We start from the raw sequence: 21,159 nt of genomic DNA, 5'->3' as shown, positions 1-21,159 counted from the left end.
GTGTGTTACAATAGATGCCTGTCTCTCAGGTCCATGCTTTAAGATAAGCATAAAAGCTTCTTTCACAGAAAGTTTGGGTGCTTTTCAGTCGGCTGCCCCTGTGGATGGGCCGTGGCATTGGTGCGTCTGTGCTCCATCCCTCTGAGAAGTGTTTCTGTTTGCTATAGTCTTGTGGGTCTCATGGACGTGAGTCCACTAGCTTCAAAGCTAGATGTTTTGGGTGCTCATCTCTGAGGTGCAGGCCTTAAAAGTTGGGGTGCCCAATGTGGGGTTCAAACCCTTTGCTCGTCAGGGAGAAGCCTGGGGTTTTGAGTTCTGTTCTGATTGTGTGTTGCCATCCCGTGGCTGGGTTTTATGACAAGATTGTGTCTCAGTTTCCCTTACCTGGTTCGATGTGGGGTTTTTTCTCATTTGCCCAGTGTGTAGGAGTTGCTCAGCTAGTTTTTCGGTTTTTTTCCAGAAGAAATTTTTCCACATGGAGCTGTAATTCAGTGTGTCCATGTGAGGCGGCAAGTTCAGGATCTTCCTATATTACCCTCTTGAACCAGAACCCAGGGTTATTTCATTCAATGAAAATTAAAGACAGAATTGTTTAGAAGTAGCTTTGACTTCACTCAGTTTTGATTTTCAAAAGTAAGGAAAAGGATCAAAGTTGAAATTACTGTGATATTTTCACAGAAAATAAAATTCAAGAGGGCATGACAGAAAATTCCAGGTAATATCCAGTCTTCATAGTGGCTTATTTGTAAGACTAGCTTTACAATGAAATTGTACAAATATGTCAATTTAGTAAAAATTAACTACAAAATCGTACACCTGTGTTGGAAAAGGAATTTCTTTGGTTTGGATTCTTAGGTTCTCAAGAGTTCTACTCCATGTACTTACTTTCAGGTGAGGCACTATGCAATTCAGAAGGATGTGATACCTTCTTTTGCTAAAAGTGGCACTACCGCCTGCTGAAATAATAGTTAAAATCTGCTTTGACTGATCGTCTATGCATCGTTTGCTAAATACTAGCATCTCATTTTTAATCAGTTACAATGCATTCTTAATTTGAACACTATCCCTTGGCAATGTTTCCATTCAGTTTGTTGGTATGGAGACCCAGGAAGATGGCCAGTGAATCAAAGAAGTTGAAAATATTTGACCTTATATATGGTGCTCGATATTTATAACACGGTAGGCCTGTCCCAGTTCAGGCCTCCTCAGCCCTGGCCTGCTAGGTTGCAGCAGATTCCTGCCTGTGCATATTTGGGTGTTTCCGGACTTGATGAAATGTGTTTCATAACTTTTAAAGTAACTAAAAAATCCAAGTAAATAATAGAACACATCACAACAGACACCAAAGCAAGCAGTTACTGGTTAAGGGAAAAATGCCTAGGAAACAGGCCAATGGAGTTGTAAAACATAAAAGTTTTGATATAAATGCCATTTTAATTATTAAGATGGGGGTTTTCAGAAGCAAGAGAAAATTTCCCAAATGAACTTTAAAATAACATAAATCTCGCATATTTTTGGTTACGTTAAATAACATCATAATAAATAACGCAAATAATAAAAAAAAATAAAGATAACAGAAGTGTCCTGAAGTTAAGGAGGTGCATTTTTTTTCTTCTCACATTTTTCCGATATCATTACCAATGTGAGACACTCTGAAGTTTTAACTATAAAGATGAATTATGATAGTCAGCTTGTTTGGAGACATTTCATTCAAAGCTCGTATCAACAGCTGCTGGTTAAGCACTGATTATGACTTTAAAGGCACCCCCAAGTTAAATAGTTTTTATAGTCAAATAGCAATAATACTTACTGAAGGTTTACCACATGCCAGGCTCACTTCCAAGTACTGAACATGCATGTGAACTTAATTTTAATGGTCTGATTATTTAATCCCTATTTTTTCAGATGATAAAAAGGAAGCCAAGAAAAATTAAATAACTTGCCCAGGTTTACCCAATTAATAAGAGATAGAGCCAGGGTTTGAACTCAGACTGAATGCCAGGGCCTAGGCCACCCCCACTTTCAACTTCTCTCTAAAATAACACATTAAGCAATGACAATGCTAACATCTGTAATAGAGATTACATTATTAAACTCCTTTACACAAGGCACCATGGGTGGTTCTGTAGACAATAAGCGATGTAAAAATGCCCATCACTGTTTGTCCCCTTAAGTGCCTTCAAATCTAATGGGTATTGATAACATAAATAGCTTTGATACAAGATATAATAAGTATCATATATATTGTTTGAAGTTTTTATGTATTTTTATCGATCATATAACAGTATATTAGTTCATGTGTACAACATAATGATTTGCTATTTGTATATGTGGCAGAATGGTCATAATAAGTCTAGTTAACATCCATTACCATATAGTTACATATTATTTTTCTTGTGATGGATGAGAACTTTTAAAATTTACTCTTAGCAACTCCCAAATATGCTACCCAGTGTTATTAACTATAGTCACCATGCTGAGTATAGTTAGTTAACTATGGTTAACTGACTATAGTTATTAACTATAGTCACCCATGACTAATTTCATAGCTGGAATTTTGTAGTTTTGACTTTCTTCACCCATTTTGCCCACCCACACACCGCCTCTGGCAACCACCAATCTGTTCTCTGCATCTATGAGCTGAATTTTTTTTTTTGATTCATATACAGGTGGTATCACACGATATTTTTCTTTCTCTGATTTATTTCACCTAGCATAATGTCCTCTTCAAGGTCCATCCGTGTTGCCGAAAATGGCAAGATTTCATTTTGTTTTATGGCTGATAGTCCTCTGTATATGTGTGTAGCATGTTTTCTTTATCCATTCATCCGTGGATAGACACTTAGGTTGTCTGTCTTGGTTATTGTAAATAACGTGGCCATGAACGTGAGGGTTCATGTCTTCTTAAGTCAGTGTTTTCACTTTCTTTGGATAAATACCCAGAAGTACAATTTCTGAATCATATGGTAGTTCTATTTTTAATATTTTGGGGAACCTTCATCCTGTTTTCCATAGTGACTGCCCCAATTTACATTCTCACCAATAGGGCACAAGGGTTCCTGTTTCTCCACATCCTTCCCAACACTTGTTACTGGTCTTTTGAGAATAGCCATTCTAACAGGTGTGAGGTGATAGCTCACCGTGGTTTTAGTTTGCAGTTCCCTGATACTTAGTGATGTTGGGCAATTTATCATGAACCTCTTGGCCGTCTTTTATGGAAAACATAACTTCATATTCTCAGGCCATTTTGTAATCAGGTTGTTTTTTTGCTATTGAGTTGTATATTTTGGATATTAACTAACCCCACATAAGATATATGATTTGCAGTTTTTTTCTCCCATTCCCCAGGCTGCTTTTTCAGTTTGTTGATGGATTCCTTTGCTGTGCAGAAGCAGCTTCTCAGTTTGATGAGGTCCCACTTATTTTTGCTTTTATGGCCTTTGGTTTTGGTGTCAAATCTAAAAAATTATCACCAAGACCAATGTCAAGGAGCTTACTGCCTATGTTTTCTTCTAGGAGTTTTATGGTTTCAGGTCTTCCATTCAAGCCCCTAATCCATTTTGGGTTTTATTTTTGTGTGTGGTGTAAGATAATGATCCAGTTTCATTCTTTTGCATGTGCTGTCCAGTTCTCCCAACACCATTTATTGAAGCAACTGTCCTTTCCCCATTGTGTATTCTTGGCTCCTTTGCCATAAATGAATTGACCACATATGCCTGGGTTTATCTTTGGGCTCTCTATTCTGTTTCTCAGATCTATGTGTATGTTTTTATGCCAAAAGAACACTGCTTTACTCTAGTTTTCTAATATAGTTTCAAATTATGGAGAATGATGTGTACAGCTTTGTTCTATCTTAAGTATTTTTATTCTAAAAATATTATGATTCAGATAAACTCAGAAGGCGAGAGTGGGAATGGTTAAAAGACTATTTAGCCATTTTCTGGAAATAAGGTAGCATTATTTGGAGTTCTCTGATAGGCAGGAAGTCAGAAGTCATAGGTTTGAAACCTTCATCTTGCTCGTTAATTAACCTCTCTGAGCCTTTTTTGATGTATCTCACAGTTACTGTTGGCATTCAGTAAGAACATAAGCATTTTATAGTATGGATTTTGGGGGGGAAAAGATTGAAACTAAATGAATGAGATGAAGCATGAAAGTATTTTTTAGAAGGGTACTGAAATAGATGGAAGGGGATTTTAGAAACCAGAAGAGCTTTAGGAACTTTGGGAATGGGAACTAGGACTGTGTGATTGGTTCAGCTGGGGTGCTCGCCCAGTGATTCCCCAGTCGAGGGAGGTAGAACTGTGATTGGCAGCCCTATCAGAACCATGCCGTTCCCAGGAGGGCGGGCTGAAGAACAGATGCCAGTTGATCTAAAAAAGAGACCACAGGGCTTCCCTGGTGGCGCAGTGGTTCAGAGTCCGCCTGCTGATGCAGGGGACACGGGTTCATGCCCCAGTCCGGAAAGATCCCACATGCCGTGGAGCGGCTGGGCCCGTGAGCCATGGCCGCTGAGCCTGCGCGTCCGGAGCCTGTGCTCCGCAATGGGAGAGGCCACAACAGTGAGAGGCCCGTGTACCTCAAAAAAAAAATAAAAATAAAAAAGAGACCACAAACAAAAGTGCTAAGAAGTAAAAATAACAACATTAACAGACCTGAATGAACATTTCCCATGTTCCAGGTATTGTTTTGAGCATATTTCAGGTAGTATGTAGTACAATACTTGAAGGAAAGCCCAGGCTATGCACAAAGTATTATCAGAATGTGAGGGAGAGAGAGGGGATGTAGTGAAGTGGGCTCAGATGATGAAGAGCCTGGAATGGAAGGCTTAGATTTCACTTTATTGACAAGTCAGAGCCAACGCACAGAAAATAACGCAGCCAGAGTTCTAGATTAGGATAAGTAACCTGGATTAAAGAAGGGAGAAACTGGAAGTGGGGAATGTAATAAGCCATTTTAAGTGGAAGTTAAGCAAAGACCTGAATTCAGTAGGTGGTAGTGGGAATGGAAAAGAGAAAACAAACAAAAGACACATGCGAGGCACTGGGAAAGTAGACTTGTGAGCAAATGGTGACTTATATGGCTGAAAAATTCCCCACTGAGGGATTAAATGAATGATGGTGCAATGACAAAGTCAGAGGGTGAGAACTTGTTGGCAGGGAAAATGATGAATTTGGTTTGCACATACTGAATTGGAGCAGGCAGTCACTTCTCAGAAGGGGGTATCAAGCAGGCAATTCCAAATGTGGTACCACATCTCAGGAGGAAACTTGGGGCAGGGAAAACTCAAGCTTCTGGAGTAGATGAAATTGCAGAAGGACAACACAGAGAAAGAAGAAATGAACACACAATAGACTGATACTTAAATGCTAACGCAAAACATGTATTAGCCAACAGGTTTGTAAAATTTTAAAAATTCAAATTTATTAGGTTTTATTAGTAACACAATTACACAGACTAAAGTTCAGGAATTCATCAATTATGGTCACCAATATGTGCTTCTTGTGGCGTTTTAAACTTATTTCTCATGATTCAAATTGACTTACAGGATAGTTGAACTTCATAGCTTCATAATATGAATACAACAGGTCTTCCATCCATAAAATTAATGAAAACATATCTTTCCTCAAAGGCACATAAAGAATCTAAACTAACACATTTGAAGAATTTTGTTAAGAAATTTTTGAATTTCTCTACATTACAGAGAAGAAAAACAAATCCCCAAAATGAAACGGTTATACACACACGCGCGCGCGCACACACACACACAACCACAAAGAGACTTCAACAGAATGAGAGCACACAACTAAATTTAGAAACTACTTACCCATGAAGCTTACTGAAAGACTAACTTTTTCAAGATGAGTAAAAAAGAGAAGTAGGGTATGGAATGCTATTCACTTTGCTGAAACAAGGTCATACAGACACACCATGAATAATTAAAAATGACTATCAAAATTCAGTTATCTAGCAGAAATGTAACACTTACTTGAGGATACACACAATCACTGACTTAATTAAATCCTGCTACTCATTTTCTAAGTGTAATTGCCCATTTCATTCTCAGAAATAATAGCACAGTTTAAAAAGAAATAATACAAACTCAGGCAAGTGGAGGCAATTTGAATAATCTAAGGGAAAAAAGTAATTTTAACATAGCGTGATAATTAAATTTGAAACTAGTTACTTACATATATGAATTTAAAGCTTGCATTTTATCATCAGCAGAATATTCAAAGAAAGATCTTTCTTGTTATCTTCTAAACAAGGAGCTATCATGTATAGTAGGTACAAGGGATTTCCCAAAGGAAATACGCAAATGAATGTCTCAAAATTCATTATGCTAACTTATTTTTTACCCACAAAAATGCTCTCACACCCACCTAAACTTAGTTATAAATAAGTGTATAAAAATCTGGCATCACCTTTAAGGCAATGCATGAATACCATCCAAATATTAAAATTCAAAGTGAAAACAAACCAACCGAATAAAAATTAAGAATTTATAATAAGTCTGTAAGTATATCCTCAAAAATCTGAAATTTGTTTTCAAACCAAATCTAATGTAGAATCAGATTAGCATGCATTCTTAAAAGAAAAACTGAAATGCATACGATGTTTAACTGATCCAAAGGCAGGTATACTCCTCCACTTCAAGAACGTTTCAATGAAACACATTAAATTTAAAGAACAAATCATGTTATTAAAATAGTCTGTGCAATGTTTGTACAAATAACATTTTTATGATTACAAGTATACATATAATCAAGACAGGGCTGCAATGTGTCCTAATATTAATTACTGTACTTAAAAATTTACAGGATATGAACATAAATAAAGCTGTTTAAAACTGGCAAACATAATAGTCTTTCAGTACAAAGTACTTAATATTTCTGTTATTTCCCAAGCCATCACGCTAAAATCATAAGTTGCCACTCTTAATACCTAAAAGTAATGTGGAAAACTAAAGTCATAAATACATGTATACATACATTTGCATATTTACACTTACACAGAAGTCATCAGTACACTAGAGTCCAGCTTTAACACTGCCCTTATTTTCACACTGCAGGACCACCTCTCACATTTAAGAAAGGACCTTCCATTACTTCCAGTTAAAAAAAAAAACAACAAAAAACCAATTTTGGTCAGGTCCCAGATGCGTTTCCCATATACTACATTCTGTGTTGCTGCAAGACTCTAGTGTAGAGAGATCCACATATAAGTACTCATTTGGTTTGAAAATGCATTTTACCATTTACTGCAAAACTCAGAAGAGACCACAATCTTTTAGATTATTTTTTATGATGACATCTGTTACAGCATCAAAGACAAACTGCACATTCTTGGTATCTGTGGCACATGTGAAGTGGGTGTATATTTCCTTCGTGTCCTTTCTTTTATTGAGGTCTTCAAACTGACATTGAATATATGCAGCTGCCTCTTCATATGTGTTTGAGCCTGATATGGGAAAAGGAAAGAAACATAAGGCGAAGTTAAAATGAGTATACCACTAAGCAACATGGACCTTAAAATACTGACATCAGTTTCTTATGTGTAAAATATGTGGACTCTATAATCGTCCTTGCCCTTCGAGACTAAGATAAACTATTTCTTCTAAGTGAAGAATACCCAATGTTAATCACCCTGTAATGACTATAAGTTACCCTTAAAAACAAAAAACAAAAAAGCACGGTATTCCATGTTCCCCATGATCTTTGTTCCTGCCTCAATCTCCAACTGTCAGAGTCCCTTTCTTTCTAGCCCCTTACACTCTACATCCCAACATGGTGGCAGCACACTATTTCACTTCTAAGCCTAGTGGCTGGATCAAGAAATGTTGGCCAATGCTGATCGGTATTTTTTATTCCCCTTCCTATATATACATTAATTAGCATTTCTCAGTTTTTGTATTCAAAAACTGTACAAGGGTCTACAATGTGGTTTGTGCCTATGAGGTTACAAAAAAGTGAATGACACACTTCTGCTTTCAGGTGACTGAAGACTCCTGAGTACAACACTTTGATACTTGGCAGTATCTAAAGATAATCACACATACTCTGTGACCCAAGAGGTCAGTTTCCCAGATGTGTCCTTGACAGAACTATATACATATGTTCACTAGAAGACACATAGAGACTGTTAACAGCAGAACTTCTACTTTAGGAAACCACCCAAAAGTTCATTAACTGTAGACTGGCTACTAAATCCTGGTATATATTCATACAATGAGCTGCCATAGAGAAATGAGAATAAAAGAACTACTGCTACACACAATACTATAGATGAGCTTCATAAACATACTGTTGAACAAATGAAGGCAGACACAAAACAGTATATACTGTAAACAACTAATGTTTAGAAAACAAGTTTGGAAACAATCAAAATTAATCGATGAAGACAGAAGTCATAATAGTGGTTAACTCTCTGTGTGAGTAGGTGGGTGGATGGAAGTTGATCAGTTAAGACTGGGGAGGGGCATGACAGGGTTTCTGGGGACCTGGAAATGTTCTATTTCTTGACCTGAATGGTGCATATTATCAGTGTTTTCACTTTTTAAAATTCAGTAAGTTTCACATTTGTGTTAAGTATGTATCTATATACTTTATCTCTATAGTTCATATATGTATACATATGATACTTTAATAAAATGTTCCTTTGAAAAAAACTGTTAATTCTGTCTCTTGCAGTAATAACACAAAATTATATGCCTGGACTTCAAGGTCCTCTGTTACCCAGCCTGCTTGGTAAAGCCATTCTAAGACCCTCTGTTCCACATCTGAGGCTCACTCCATGTCAGGAGGAAACCTGTATTCAAAGTACCACCTGTGTTACTGCAGTGCTTTCCCTCCCCTGTACTTCACCAGCTGTTATCATAGCTTGGCTACTCTAAGTAATGCTGCAATGAACAGAGACGTGCATGTATCTTTTCCAGAAAGTGTTTTCATTTTCTTCAAATAAATACCCAGAAGTGGAATTGCTGAGTCATATGGTAGTTCTATTTTTAATTTATTGAGGAATCTCCATATTGTTTTCCATAATGGCTGCACCAATTTACATTCCCAGCAATAGGGTACAAGGGTTCCCGTTTTTCTACGTCTTTACCAACGTTTGGCATTTCTTTTCTTTATGATAACGGCCATTCTAATGGGTGTGAGGTGATAGCTCATTGTGGTTTTGATTTGCGTTTCCCTGATTGTTAGTGATGTTGAGCACCTTTTCACGGACATGTGGGCCACTGGTATGTCTTCTTTGGAAAAATGTCTATTCAGATCCTCTGCCCATTTTCATAGTGAAATTGTGTTTTTGTTACTGACTTGTATGAGTTCTTTATACAGCTGGCCTTCTGTATCTGTGGGTTTATAACCAGCAAACATGGAGGACCAACTGTACTATGCCACTTTATGTAAGGGACTTGAGCATCCGTAGATTTTGGTATCTATGGCAGGTCCTGAAACCAATCTCCCAAGGATACTGAGGGATGACTGTACATTTTGGATATTAACCCCTTATCAGATAAATGTTTTGCAAATATTTTCTCCCATTCCTTAGGCTGCATTTTTATTTTGTTGATGGTTTCCTTTGCTGTGCAGAAGCTTTTTAGTTTGATGGTATCACCCAACTTGTTTATTTTTGCTTTTGTTGCCTTTGCTTTTGGTGTCAAACTTAAAAAAAAATCACGACTGTCAAGCTTACTACCTGTGTTTTCTTCTAGGAGTTTTATGGTTTCAGGTCTTACGTTCAAGGGTTTGAGGTCTCACGTTCGAGTCTTTAATCTGTTTGGGTTTATTTTTGTGTATGGTGGAGAAAGCAGTCCAGTTTCATTCTTTAGCATGTGGCTGTCCAGTTTTCCTAACACCATTTACTGAAGAGAGTTCTTTCCCCGTTGTATATTCTTGGGTCATCTGTCATAAATTACTTGATCATGTATACATGGGTTTACTTCTGGGCTCTCTAGTCTGTTCCTCAGATATATGTGTCTGTTTTTTATGCCAATACCACACTGTTTTCATTACTGTAGCTGTGTAATATAGTTGGAAATTAGGGTGCACAGTGCCTCCAGCTTTGTTCTTCTTTCTCAAGATTGCTTTAGCTTTTGGAGTCTTTTGTGATTCAGAATTTTAGGACTATTCTCTTTCTGTGAAAAATGCCATTAGAATTTTGAAAGGGATTGCACTGACACTGTTAGACAACTTTAGGTAGTACGGACCTTTTTAACAATATTAATATTCCTCCAATCCATGGGCATGGAATATCTTTCCATTTATGTGTATCTTCTTCAGTTTCTTTCATCTATGTTTTAGTTTTCAGTGTACAGGCCTTTCCTCTCCTTGGTTAAATTTATTCCTAGAAATTTTGTCCTTTTAATGCAACTGTAAATCTGACTGTTTCAGTTTTTCTTATAGTTCATTACTAGTGTTATAGATTTTTGTATACTGATTCTGTATCATGCAACTTTACTAAATTCACTGATTATGCGTTTTAAGTTTTTTTGTGAATCTGAGATTTTCTATGTATATACCATGTCTTGTGCAAACAGTGACAGTTTTACTTCTTGCTTTCTGATTTGGATGCCTTTTTCTTGCTTAAACTGCAGTGACAGGACTTGTAAATACTATGTTGAATGAAAGTGGTGAGACTGGGAAACCTTGTCTTATTCCCTATCTTAGAGGAAAAGCTTTCAACTTTTTACTGTTGAGTATGATATCAGCTATAGGCCTTTATTATATCGAGGTACATTCCCTCTGTACCCATTCTGTTGAGTTTTTATGCTAAATGGATGTTGAATTTTGTCAAATGCTTTTTTTTTTGCATCTGTTGAGATGATCGTGTGATTTTTAGCCTTCATTTTGCTTTGCAGACAGTGAACTATATGCTTGCATAGTTGTGGTGCAATGATCCTTTTAATGTATTGCTGAATTCAGTTTGCTAATATTTTGTTGAAGATTTTTGCATTTATGTTTATCAGGGATATTGGCCTGTAATTTTCTTTTCTTGTGGCATACTTGCCTGGTTTTGGTAACAGGGTAATGGTGGCCTGGTAAAATGAGTTATGGAAAAGGAGAGAATGCTTCCAATTTTGGAAGCGTTTAAGAAGAACTGCTAACAATTAATTCTTTCTTTTGTGTTTAGTAGAATTCACCAGTAAAGCCATCTGGTCATGAACTTTATTGGGAGGTTTCTGATTACTGATTCAATCTCCTTACTAACATAGGCTGTTCAGATTTTCTATTTCTTCATGATTCAAACTTGGTAGGTTGTATGTTTCTATGAATTTTTCCATTTTCTCTAAGTTGTCAAAATAAGTTTAAATTTTATCTCTTAAGTTGCTAGCAGACAACCATATACTCTACAAATCAAATTTTAACTTATTAAATCATAATAAGGTTGGTACTTTGAAATTCTAAAGCAATAAACAATGTCTTCTTGACTCACAGAAGCTAATAAAACCTCTAAATTAAAAACATGTTTTGAGAAAACAGCTTGCCCTGAGTGCATGGCTCAATTTGCTGTAGCTATTGTGGGCAGCTAGTTAGATTACTGAATCCCTAGAACTACAAGATACATTCCTCAACTTGATTTTATGTTTTGGAAAAGAATGACTACGGGGAAGGTGACAGATATTTTCTAACGTGATAGAACTGTCTTGAATAAAGGTTAAGTACAGATGATAATCTGGTTCAATACTGGAGAACTGGGTGCCTGGTGATATAATTCAAAGGGAGATAAAGGAGATTTGAATAAAAAAAAAAATAACATGAATTCAGTTGGAGTCTCAGGTGCTAAAAAACAGGGACAGATTCAACAAGCAGTTGGAAATGCAAGCCTGAGTCTCAACAGAGAAATTAGAGTTGACAACTGAATTTATCATGCTGAGAATAAATATGACTATGAAAGAATGGAGTGCTAGAAGATTATAAGACTACAGATGGAATCTGGTGAAATGCCAAAATGTAGACAGATAAAAAGAGGAGAAGACAGGAGCAGAGAGAGGTAGGGGATCAATCAAGTGAGTAGTCTGGAGGCTACAATGGGTTCTCCTATAGCAAACATAGCCACAGGGATTAAGAGTTGAGGGTGCAACAAGAGCTGACAGCATCAATACTTAGCGTGTGCAATGAAGTTTTTAATTATAGTCTTAACACTGGGACTATGAAAGAATTATGTAATACTCTCCTTGCTCACAGAGCCTGAGATCAGTGATTCTTATTAACTTGACAACATACGAGAAACATTTTGAACACAATGCGTACCTGGCAAAAAAAGAGCTAACAACTATCTTCTTGGCTGCTCTAAAAATCCCTGTAAGTATGTAATATCTGAGGATTGATCTGGGTCCTCTGATAATATTAGCACAAAAGGGCTACTTCACAATAGAAAATGACAAAGATGAACTGAAAGACAGGAAAGTAAAGGCCAAACGGAGCCACCTTGATTCTGGGGAACTTCAATCTTGGAATTAGAACTATAAATAATTTTATTCCTATAAAGCACGAAAAATGTTTCTGAATAAGGTGACTTAGGACACTGACTTTCAAAAAGAAAACAAAACTAAGTTAATTCTGTGCAATTATTTCAAAGTATAACTTTGCGATACATAGAAAGGGCTGTAGTAATGAGAGGAGGATCATACTGATGGGAGACCCTCCTGCTTTGCCTCCACTGAAAATATATAATTAAATGTATTCTGGTTGTTAATGTCCTGGATGCAGGAGTGCAACAGACTTGGGTCTGGATTTGGACTCTATTGCTTCATTAAATCACAGTGCTCTCACCTACGTAAGTGGGATGTGAAAGCACTGATATCATATGGTTGTTTTAACACTGCCTGTGAAAAGGCAGTACAATTTACTGAATACAAAATTGACAAATTTTGTTTATGATGAAACAAATTCCTGCGACTTGGGCAGCAGTGGGGGAAGCCGGATTCCATGACAGCAACAGCAGGGATCATGGCAAGAATCACGGCTTGAAGGCTGCCCCGGGTGGTCTCATCTTCCTGCAGCTTGTAGACCCTCAGGCTTAGTGGAGCTGTTAACAGAGGCGGCGGTCACCCGGAGCAGCAAGAGTAGCACCAGCAAGCTCCTTCCCCTGGAACTACACTCAGTGTCGCGGCATCAAGATGCCATTTGTCTCCGTGTGGCTGACAGGGACTTGGCGCCTGGGCCTGGAGGCAGGCCTGAGCCGCTGAGGTGGGAGAGCCGAGTTCAGGACATTGGACCACAGAGACCTCCTGGCCCCATGTAATATATCAATCAGCGAGAGGTCTCCCAAAGATCTCCGTCTCAACGCTAAGACCCACATCCACCCAACAGCCAGCAAGCCAGAGATCTCCATCTCAACTCCACCCAAAGGCCAGCAAGTTCCAGTGCTGGATGACCCATGCCAATCAACTAGCAAGACAGGAACACAACCCCACCCGTTAGCAGACAGGCTGCCTAAAATCTACTAAGGTCACAGCTATCCAAAAACACACCACCGTACGCCGCCCCTCCCACCAGAACACAGGCACCAGTCCCCTCCACCAGGAAGCCTACACAACCCACTGAACCAACCTCACCCAGTGGGGGCAGACACCAAAAACAACGGGAACTACGAACCTGCAGTCTGCGAAAAGGAGACCCCAAACACAGTAAGTTAAACAAAATGAGAAGACAGAGAAACACACAGCAGATGAAGCAGCAAGGTAAAAACCCACCAGACTAAACAAATGAAGAGGAAACAGGCAGTCTACTTGAAAAAGAATTCAGAGTAATGATAGGAAAGATGATCCAAAATCTTGGAAATAGAATGGAGAAAATACAAGAAACATTTAACAAGGATCTAGAGGAACTAAAGAGCACACAAACAGTGATGAACAACACAATTACTGAAATTAAAAATACTCCAGAAGGAATCAATAGAAGAATGATTGAGGCAGAAGAACAGATAAGTGACCTGGAAGATAACATAGTGGAAATAACTATTGCAGAGCAGAATAAAGAAATAAGAATGAAGAGAATTGAGGACAATCTCAGAGACCTCTGGGACAACATTAAACACACCAACATTCGAATTACAGGGGTCCCAGAAGAAGAGAAAAAGAAAGGGTCTGAGAAAATATTTGAAGAGATGACAGTTGAAAACTTCCCTAACATGGGAAAGGAAATAGTCAATCAAGTCCAGGAAGCACAGAGAGTCCCATACAGGATAAATCCAAAGAGAAACATGCCAAGACACATATTAATCAAACTGTCACAAATTAAATACAAAGAAAATATATTAAAAGCAGCAAGGGAAAAACAACAAATAACATACAAGGGAATCCCCATAAGGTTAAGAGCTGATCTTTCAGCAGAAACTCTGCAAGCCAGAAGGGAGTGGCAAGACATATTGAAAGGGATGAAAGGGAAAAACCTACACCCAAGATTACTCTAGCCAGCAAGGATCTCATTCAGATTCGACAGAGAAATTAAAACCTTTACAGACAAGCAAAAGCTAAGAGAATTCAGCACAACCAAACCAGCTTTAAAACAAATGCTAAAGGAACTTCTCTAGGCAGGAAACACAAGGAAAACATCTACGATAACAAACCCAAAACAAATAAGAAAATGCAAAGAGGAACATACATATTGATAATTACCTTAAATGTAAGCAGATTAAATGCTCCAACCAAAAGGCACAGACTGGCTGAATGGATACAAAAACAAGACCCGTATATGTTGTCTACAAGAGACCCACTTCAGACCCAGGGATACATACAGACTGAAAGTGAGGGGATGGAAAAAGATGGTCCACGCAAATGGAAAATCAAAAGAAAGCTGGAGTAGCAATTCTCATATCAGACAAAAGAGACTTTAAAATAAAGAATGTTGTAAGAGACAAGGAAGGACACTACATAATGATCAAGGGCTCAATCCAAGAAGAAGATACAACAATGGTAAATATTTATGCATCCAACACAGGAGCACCTCAATACATAAGGCAAATGCTAACAGCCATGAAAGGGGAAATCAACAGTAACACAGTCATAGTAGGGGACTTCAACACCACACTTTCACCAATGGCCAGATCACCCAAAAAGAAAATAAATAAGGAAACATAAGATTTAAATGACACATTAAACAAGATAGACTTGATATTTCTAGGACATTCCATCCAGAAACAACAGAATACACTTTCTTCTCACGTGCTCATGGAACATTCTCCAGGATAGATCATATCCTGGGTCACAAATCAAGCCTTGGTAAATTTAAGAAAATTGAAATCGTATCAAGTATCTTTTCCAACCACAATGCTATGAGACTAGCTATCAATTACAGAAAAAAGTCGGTAAAAAATACAAATACATGGAGGCTAAACAGTACAATACTAAACTACCAAGAGATCACTGAAATCAAAAAACACCTGGAGAGCTTCCCTGGTGGCGCAGTGGTTGGGAGTCTGCCTGCTGATGCAGGGAACACAGGTTCGTGCCCTGGTCTGGGAGGATCCCACATGCCACGGAGTGGCTGGGCCCGTGAGCCATGGCCGCTGAGCCTGCACGTCCAGAGCCTGTGCTCCGCAATGGGAGGGGCCGCAGCAGTAAGAGGCCCATGTACTGCAAAAAAAAAAAAAAAAACCCTAGAAACAAATGGCAATGAAAACACAATGACCCAAAACCTATGGGATGCAGAAAAAGCAGTTCTAAGAGAGAAATTTATAGCAATACAATCCTACCTCAAGAAACAATAAACATCTCAAATAAACAACCTAACCTTATACCTAAAGCAATTAGAGAAAGAAGAGCAAAACCCCCCGAAGTTAGCAGAAGCAAAGAAATCATAAAGATCAGACTTAAATGAAAAAGAAATGAAACAGAAAGATCAATAAAACTAAAAGCTGCTTCTTTGAGAAGAAAAACAAAATTGATAAACCATTAGCCAGACTCATCAAGAAAAAAAAGAAGACTCAAATCAACAGAATTAGAAATGAAAAAGGAGAAGTAACAACTGACACTGCAGAAATACAAAGGATCATGAGAGATTACAAGCAACTCTATGCCAATAAAAGAGACAACCTAGAAGAAATGGACACATTCTTAGAAGAGCACAACCTTCTGAGACAACCAGAAAGAAATGGAAAATAAAAACAGACCAATCACAAGCACTGAAATTGAAACTGTGATTAAAAATATTCCAACAAACAAAAGCCCAGGATCAGATGGCTTCACAGGCAAATTCTATCAAACATTTAGAGAAGAGCTAACACCTATCCTCTCAAACTCTTCCAAAATATAGCAAAGGGAGGAACACTCCCAAACTCATTCTATGAGGCCACCATCACCCTGATACCAAAACCAGACAAAGGTGTCATGAAAAAAGAAAACTACAGGCCAATATCAGTGATGAACATAGATGCAAAAATCCTCAACGAAATACTAGCAAACAGAATCCAGCAGCACATTAAAAGGATCATACACCACGATCAAGTGGGGTTTATCCCAGAGATGCAAGGATTCTTCAATATACGCAAGTCAATCAATGTGATAACCATATTAACAAATTGAAGGAGAAAAACCATACGATCATCTCAATAGATGCAGAAAAAGCTTGTGACAAAATTCAACACAAAGTTATCATAAAAACGCTCCAGAAAGCAGGCATAGTGGGAACCTACCTCAACATAATAAAGGCCATATATGACAAACCCACAGCCAACATCGTTCTCAGTGGTGAAAAACTGAAACCATTTCCTCTAAGATCAGGAACAAGACAAGGCTGTCCACTCTCACCACTACTATTCAACATAGTTTTGGAAGTTTTAGCCGCAGCAATCAGAAAAGAAAAAGAAATAAAAGGAATCCAGATCACAAAAGAAGTTAAACTGTCACTGTTTGCAGATGACATGACACTATACAGAGAGAATCCTAAAGATGCTACCAGAAAACTACTAGAGCTAATCAATGAATTTGGTAGAGCAACAGGATACAAAATTAATGCACAGAAATCTCTTGCATTCCTATACACTCATGATGAAAAATCTGAAAGAGAAATTAAGGAAACACTCCCATTTACCACTGCAACAAAAAGAATAAAATACCTAGGAATAAACCTACCTAAGGAGACAAAAGACCTGTATGCAGAAAATTATAAGACACTGGTGAAACAAATTAAAGATGATACTAACAGACGGAGAGATATGAGAGATATACCACGTTCTTGGATTGCAAGAATCAACACTGTGAAAATGACTACGCTACCCACAGCAATCAACAGATTCAGTACAATCCCTATCAAACTACCAACGGCATTTTTCACAGAAGTAGAACAAAAAATTTCACAATTTGTATGGAAACACAAAAGATCCAGAGAAACCCCTTACCTAAATGTAAGGCCAGACACTATAAAACTCTTAGAGGAAAGCACAGGCAGAACGCTCTATGACATAAATCACAGCAAGATCCTTTCTGACCCACCTCCTAGAGAAATGGAAATAAAAACAAAAATAAACAAATGGGACCTAATGAAACTTCAAAGCTTTTGCACAGCAAAGGAAACCATTAACAAGATGAAAAGACAACCCTCAGAATGGGAGAAAATATTTGCAAACAAAGCAACTGACAAAGGATTAATCTCCAAAACATACAAGCAGCTCATGCAGCTCAATACCAAACAAAAAACAACCCAATCCAAAAATGGGCAGAAGACCTAAACAGACATTTCTCCAAAGAAGATATGCAGACTGCCAACAAACACATGAAAGGATGCTCAACATCACTAATCATTAGAGAAACACAAATCGAAACTACAATGAGGTATCACCTCACACCAGTCAGATTGGCCATCATCAAAAAATCTATAAAGAATAAATACTGGAGAGGGTGTGGAGAAAAGGGAACCCTCTTGCACTGTTGGTGGGAATGTAAGTTGGTGCAGCCACTATGGAGAACAGTATGGAGGTTCCTTAAAAAACTAAAAATAGGACTACCATACGACCCAGCAATCCCACTACCTGGCATATACCCTGAGAAAACCATAATTCAAAAAGAGTCATGTACCACAATGTTCACTGTGGCTCTACTTACAATAGCCAAGACATGGAAGCAACCTAAGTGTCCATCGACAGATGAATGGATAAAGAAGATGTGGCACATATATACAATGGAATATTAGCCATAAAAAGAAATGAAACTGAGTTGTCTGTAATGAGGTGGATGGACCTAGAGTCTGTCATACAGAGTGAAGTAAGTCAAAAAGTGAAATACAAATATTGTATGCTAACACATATGTATGGAATCTAAAAAACTAAACAAAAAAAAAGTGGTTTTGAAGAACCTGGGAACAGGACAGGAATAAAGACGCAGCTGTAGAAAATGGACTTGAGGACACAGGGAGGGGGAGGGGTAAGTTGGGACGAAGTGAGAGAGTGGCATGGACATATATACACTACCAAATGTAAAATAGGTAGCTAGTGGGAAGCAGCCGCATAGCACAGGGAGGTCAGCTCAGTGCTTTGTGACCACCTAAAGGGGTGGGATAGGGAGGGTGGGAGGGAGACGCAAGAGGGAGGGAATATGGGGATAGATGTATACGTATAGCTGATTCACTTTGTTATACAGCAGCAACTAACAGCATTGTAAAGCAATTATACTCCAATAAGGATGTTAAAAAAATAATGCAATAAATGTAATATTTCACTTTCACATTTTTCAACCAAAAAAATTCTTGAGACCTTTTTTTTTTTAACAGTGAGGATGGAGTGAGGGTAACTTGTATCAAGCTAAATTAACCAAGCTTCATAATGTTTAGATTTAGAGATGAGATAAACTATTGGTAGTCAAACTTTTTTTTTTAGGCATCGAACTTTCTTCATTAAAATAAAATAAAGCCTTATTCAGAAACCCAATATGCAAAACAGATGAAAGCTAAATTACTCTGCCTTAGGGAGGGAGAAGTTGAGTGTGGAGGGGGGCAGGGGGTGGGGGGTATCACTGTTCCTTGCACCCACTTTCAATAGCAGCCAGGGAAGTGTTCCAAGGAACTAAACTTAACCAATGTTTTAGCCCAACTTCTGATTTCACAGATGGGGTAGTGAGACCCCATTAACTGCCTTGTTCAAGATCAAAGAGCTAATTATGGAAAAGCCAGGACTGCATCTCAGGTCTCCTTTTCTCACTGCAGACCATTTTACACAGTAGTAAAATTAAAGTACCACTAACAGTCTCATTACCAAAGCCTGGATTTCTTGTGAAACCTTTCCTGACTCCCCTGAGGAGTTAGCTAACTCTCAGACTCCTTTCTAATTTTTCCCCCTTCCAATTACTATCCATGTTCCTTTGTACTCGTGTGCTGCACTGCTATTGTGTATTTGTTTGTTTAGGAGTACCTCTGTCTTTGACATTAAGTCAGTGACCAGAGACACATTTTATTTATTGTGCATCACACAATACCTGACATAAGATCTGTTAACTGGATGAACCAATCAATACCGTAAGTTTATGAAGACTTGGAGTCATCATAGAAAATTATCTAACAGCTTTTCCCTAAAATGAATGTTATTTTCAATCATCTCACCCACAACTCAAGGAACTACTTGTGCTTGAATGCAGTTTGATAAATAATTTCTCTTAAAGGTTAAGAATTACTAAGCCAAAAGATTCAAACCGACAACTGAAATCTTGCCTTAGGGGACGTTCACTTAGAAATATACGAGCTGACAAGTTATCTACAGAAAGTAAAATACCTGCATATTCTGGATAGCATATAGTGAGAGGGCTCTTCTTGATTTTTTCTTCGAAGAGATCCTTCTTGTTTAGAAAAAGTATAATAGATGTATCTGTAAACCATTTGTTGTTACATATGCTGTCGAACAACTTCATGCTTTCATGCATTCGGTTCTGTAATAGAATACAGCCAGTTTGTCATAATGGCAAGGATTTTAAGAAATATTACTTTTAAAAAATGAGCGTGGAAAAAAAAAGTATGGTAATACAATAGAACTTAGCTGAAAAATAGGTAACATCCCACAAAAACATATTTTTGCCATTTAAGAACAAGCACACACTTTGATTTTAGGCAAGATGAGTGTCTACATCACTCATCACTCAACCAGTACTTGCTGAGTGCCGGCAGCGTGTCACTGTGCTGCAGGACCCTGAGATCTAGAAATGCAAAGTGCAAACGTTTCAAAGGAGACCTCATTATTACAGAGTGAATTGAAGTTTCCATTAAAAGATAAGTAGAGTTTTCTAAAGATTAATAAATTAAACTGAAAAAGCTGAAACACAATTAGCCCAATACCCTAAATATAATGGTATATGAGGGAAGGAAACCTCCAATTCCTGTTTCCTGCCCTTCCAGTATCTGTGGTTTCAAAAAGGGCACTAATATATTTTATAGTGCCAGAATGACAGAAATGAACATGTGCACTACACCTACTGCATGATAATTGTATATAACTTATTTTAATAAAAGAAGCTGACACTTACAGCTTTTTTCTAATTAAAAATATTTTCCCCAGATTAATGGTACACTGAAACACATCTGAAAATTACATGACAGTAGCAAAGTATAACAGAGATCAAGGATTACTGAGCTGGCAGAAGTAATAAGAAAAATAAGCCTTGGACTATAATGGAACTAACTTTATTTTCATTTAGTATGTAGATACCAGATCTCATAAATGCCTAGTTATTAAGCAACTAGGGTTGAGGTGAGATTAACTTTTTGTGTTTTCCCTTTTTTCAGGATCCATCTGTTCTTTGTATTCTAAAAGGGAAATATACTAAACAAAAGTTAGAGAAAACAGCCTGAACTTTCAATTAATTTAGGCATTAGTATGAATTCTTCAAGAATTTTTCACAGAAAAATTCTTGGCAACATCTCCAGCTCTTCATATGCCATGCTCAATCTTTAAAAGTGGTTCTACTTGCCATTTCTTCATCTTCAGCTAGAACCAGGTCATAGTCACTCAGTGCCACACAGAAGATGATGGCGGTCACTCCTTCAAAGCAATGAATCCATTTCTTCCTCTCAGATCTCTGTCCTCCCACATCAAACATTCTGTAAGAGGAAAAATAATGAGTTTGACATCACGCTGAATGTTCAGAGGCTCTGAGGAGTTCTATAAAAATCAACAAAAAAGCTCCAAATCGCATAGGGAATGTGGGATGGAAAGAAAGGAGAAAAGGATTTTATG

The 21,159-nt window shown here is 37.7% G+C and overlaps 1 protein-coding gene across 2 annotated transcripts in view; it reads right to left on the bottom strand.

The window, feature by feature from the left end:
- Positions 1-5,398: 5,398 nt before the first annotated feature.
- Positions 5,399-21,159, bottom strand: part of GNAI1 (G protein subunit alpha i1) — a 90,119-nt gene continuing 74,358 nt past the window's right edge. For both annotated transcript variants that reach the window (XM_019940519.3, XM_019940518.3), the window contains exons 7-9: positions 20,894-21,023; positions 19,705-19,858; positions 5,399-7,461 (exon numbers count right to left, since the gene is read on the bottom strand). In XM_019940519.3, the coding sequence (XP_019796078.1) occupies positions 7,271-7,461; positions 19,705-19,858; positions 20,894-21,023 (475 nt within the window). In that variant the 3' untranslated portion in view covers positions 5,399-7,270. The remainder of the gene's footprint in view (positions 7,462-19,704; positions 19,859-20,893; positions 21,024-21,159) is intronic.

The sequence above is a fragment of the Tursiops truncatus genome, chromosome 9, assembly GCF_011762595.2.
Source record: "Tursiops truncatus isolate mTurTru1 chromosome 9, mTurTru1.mat.Y, whole genome shotgun sequence".
NCBI lineage: Eukaryota > Metazoa > Chordata > Mammalia > Artiodactyla > Delphinidae > Tursiops > Tursiops truncatus.
Note: the sequence above shows the minus strand (reverse complement) of the source record. Positions and strands in the feature narration are given on the sequence as shown.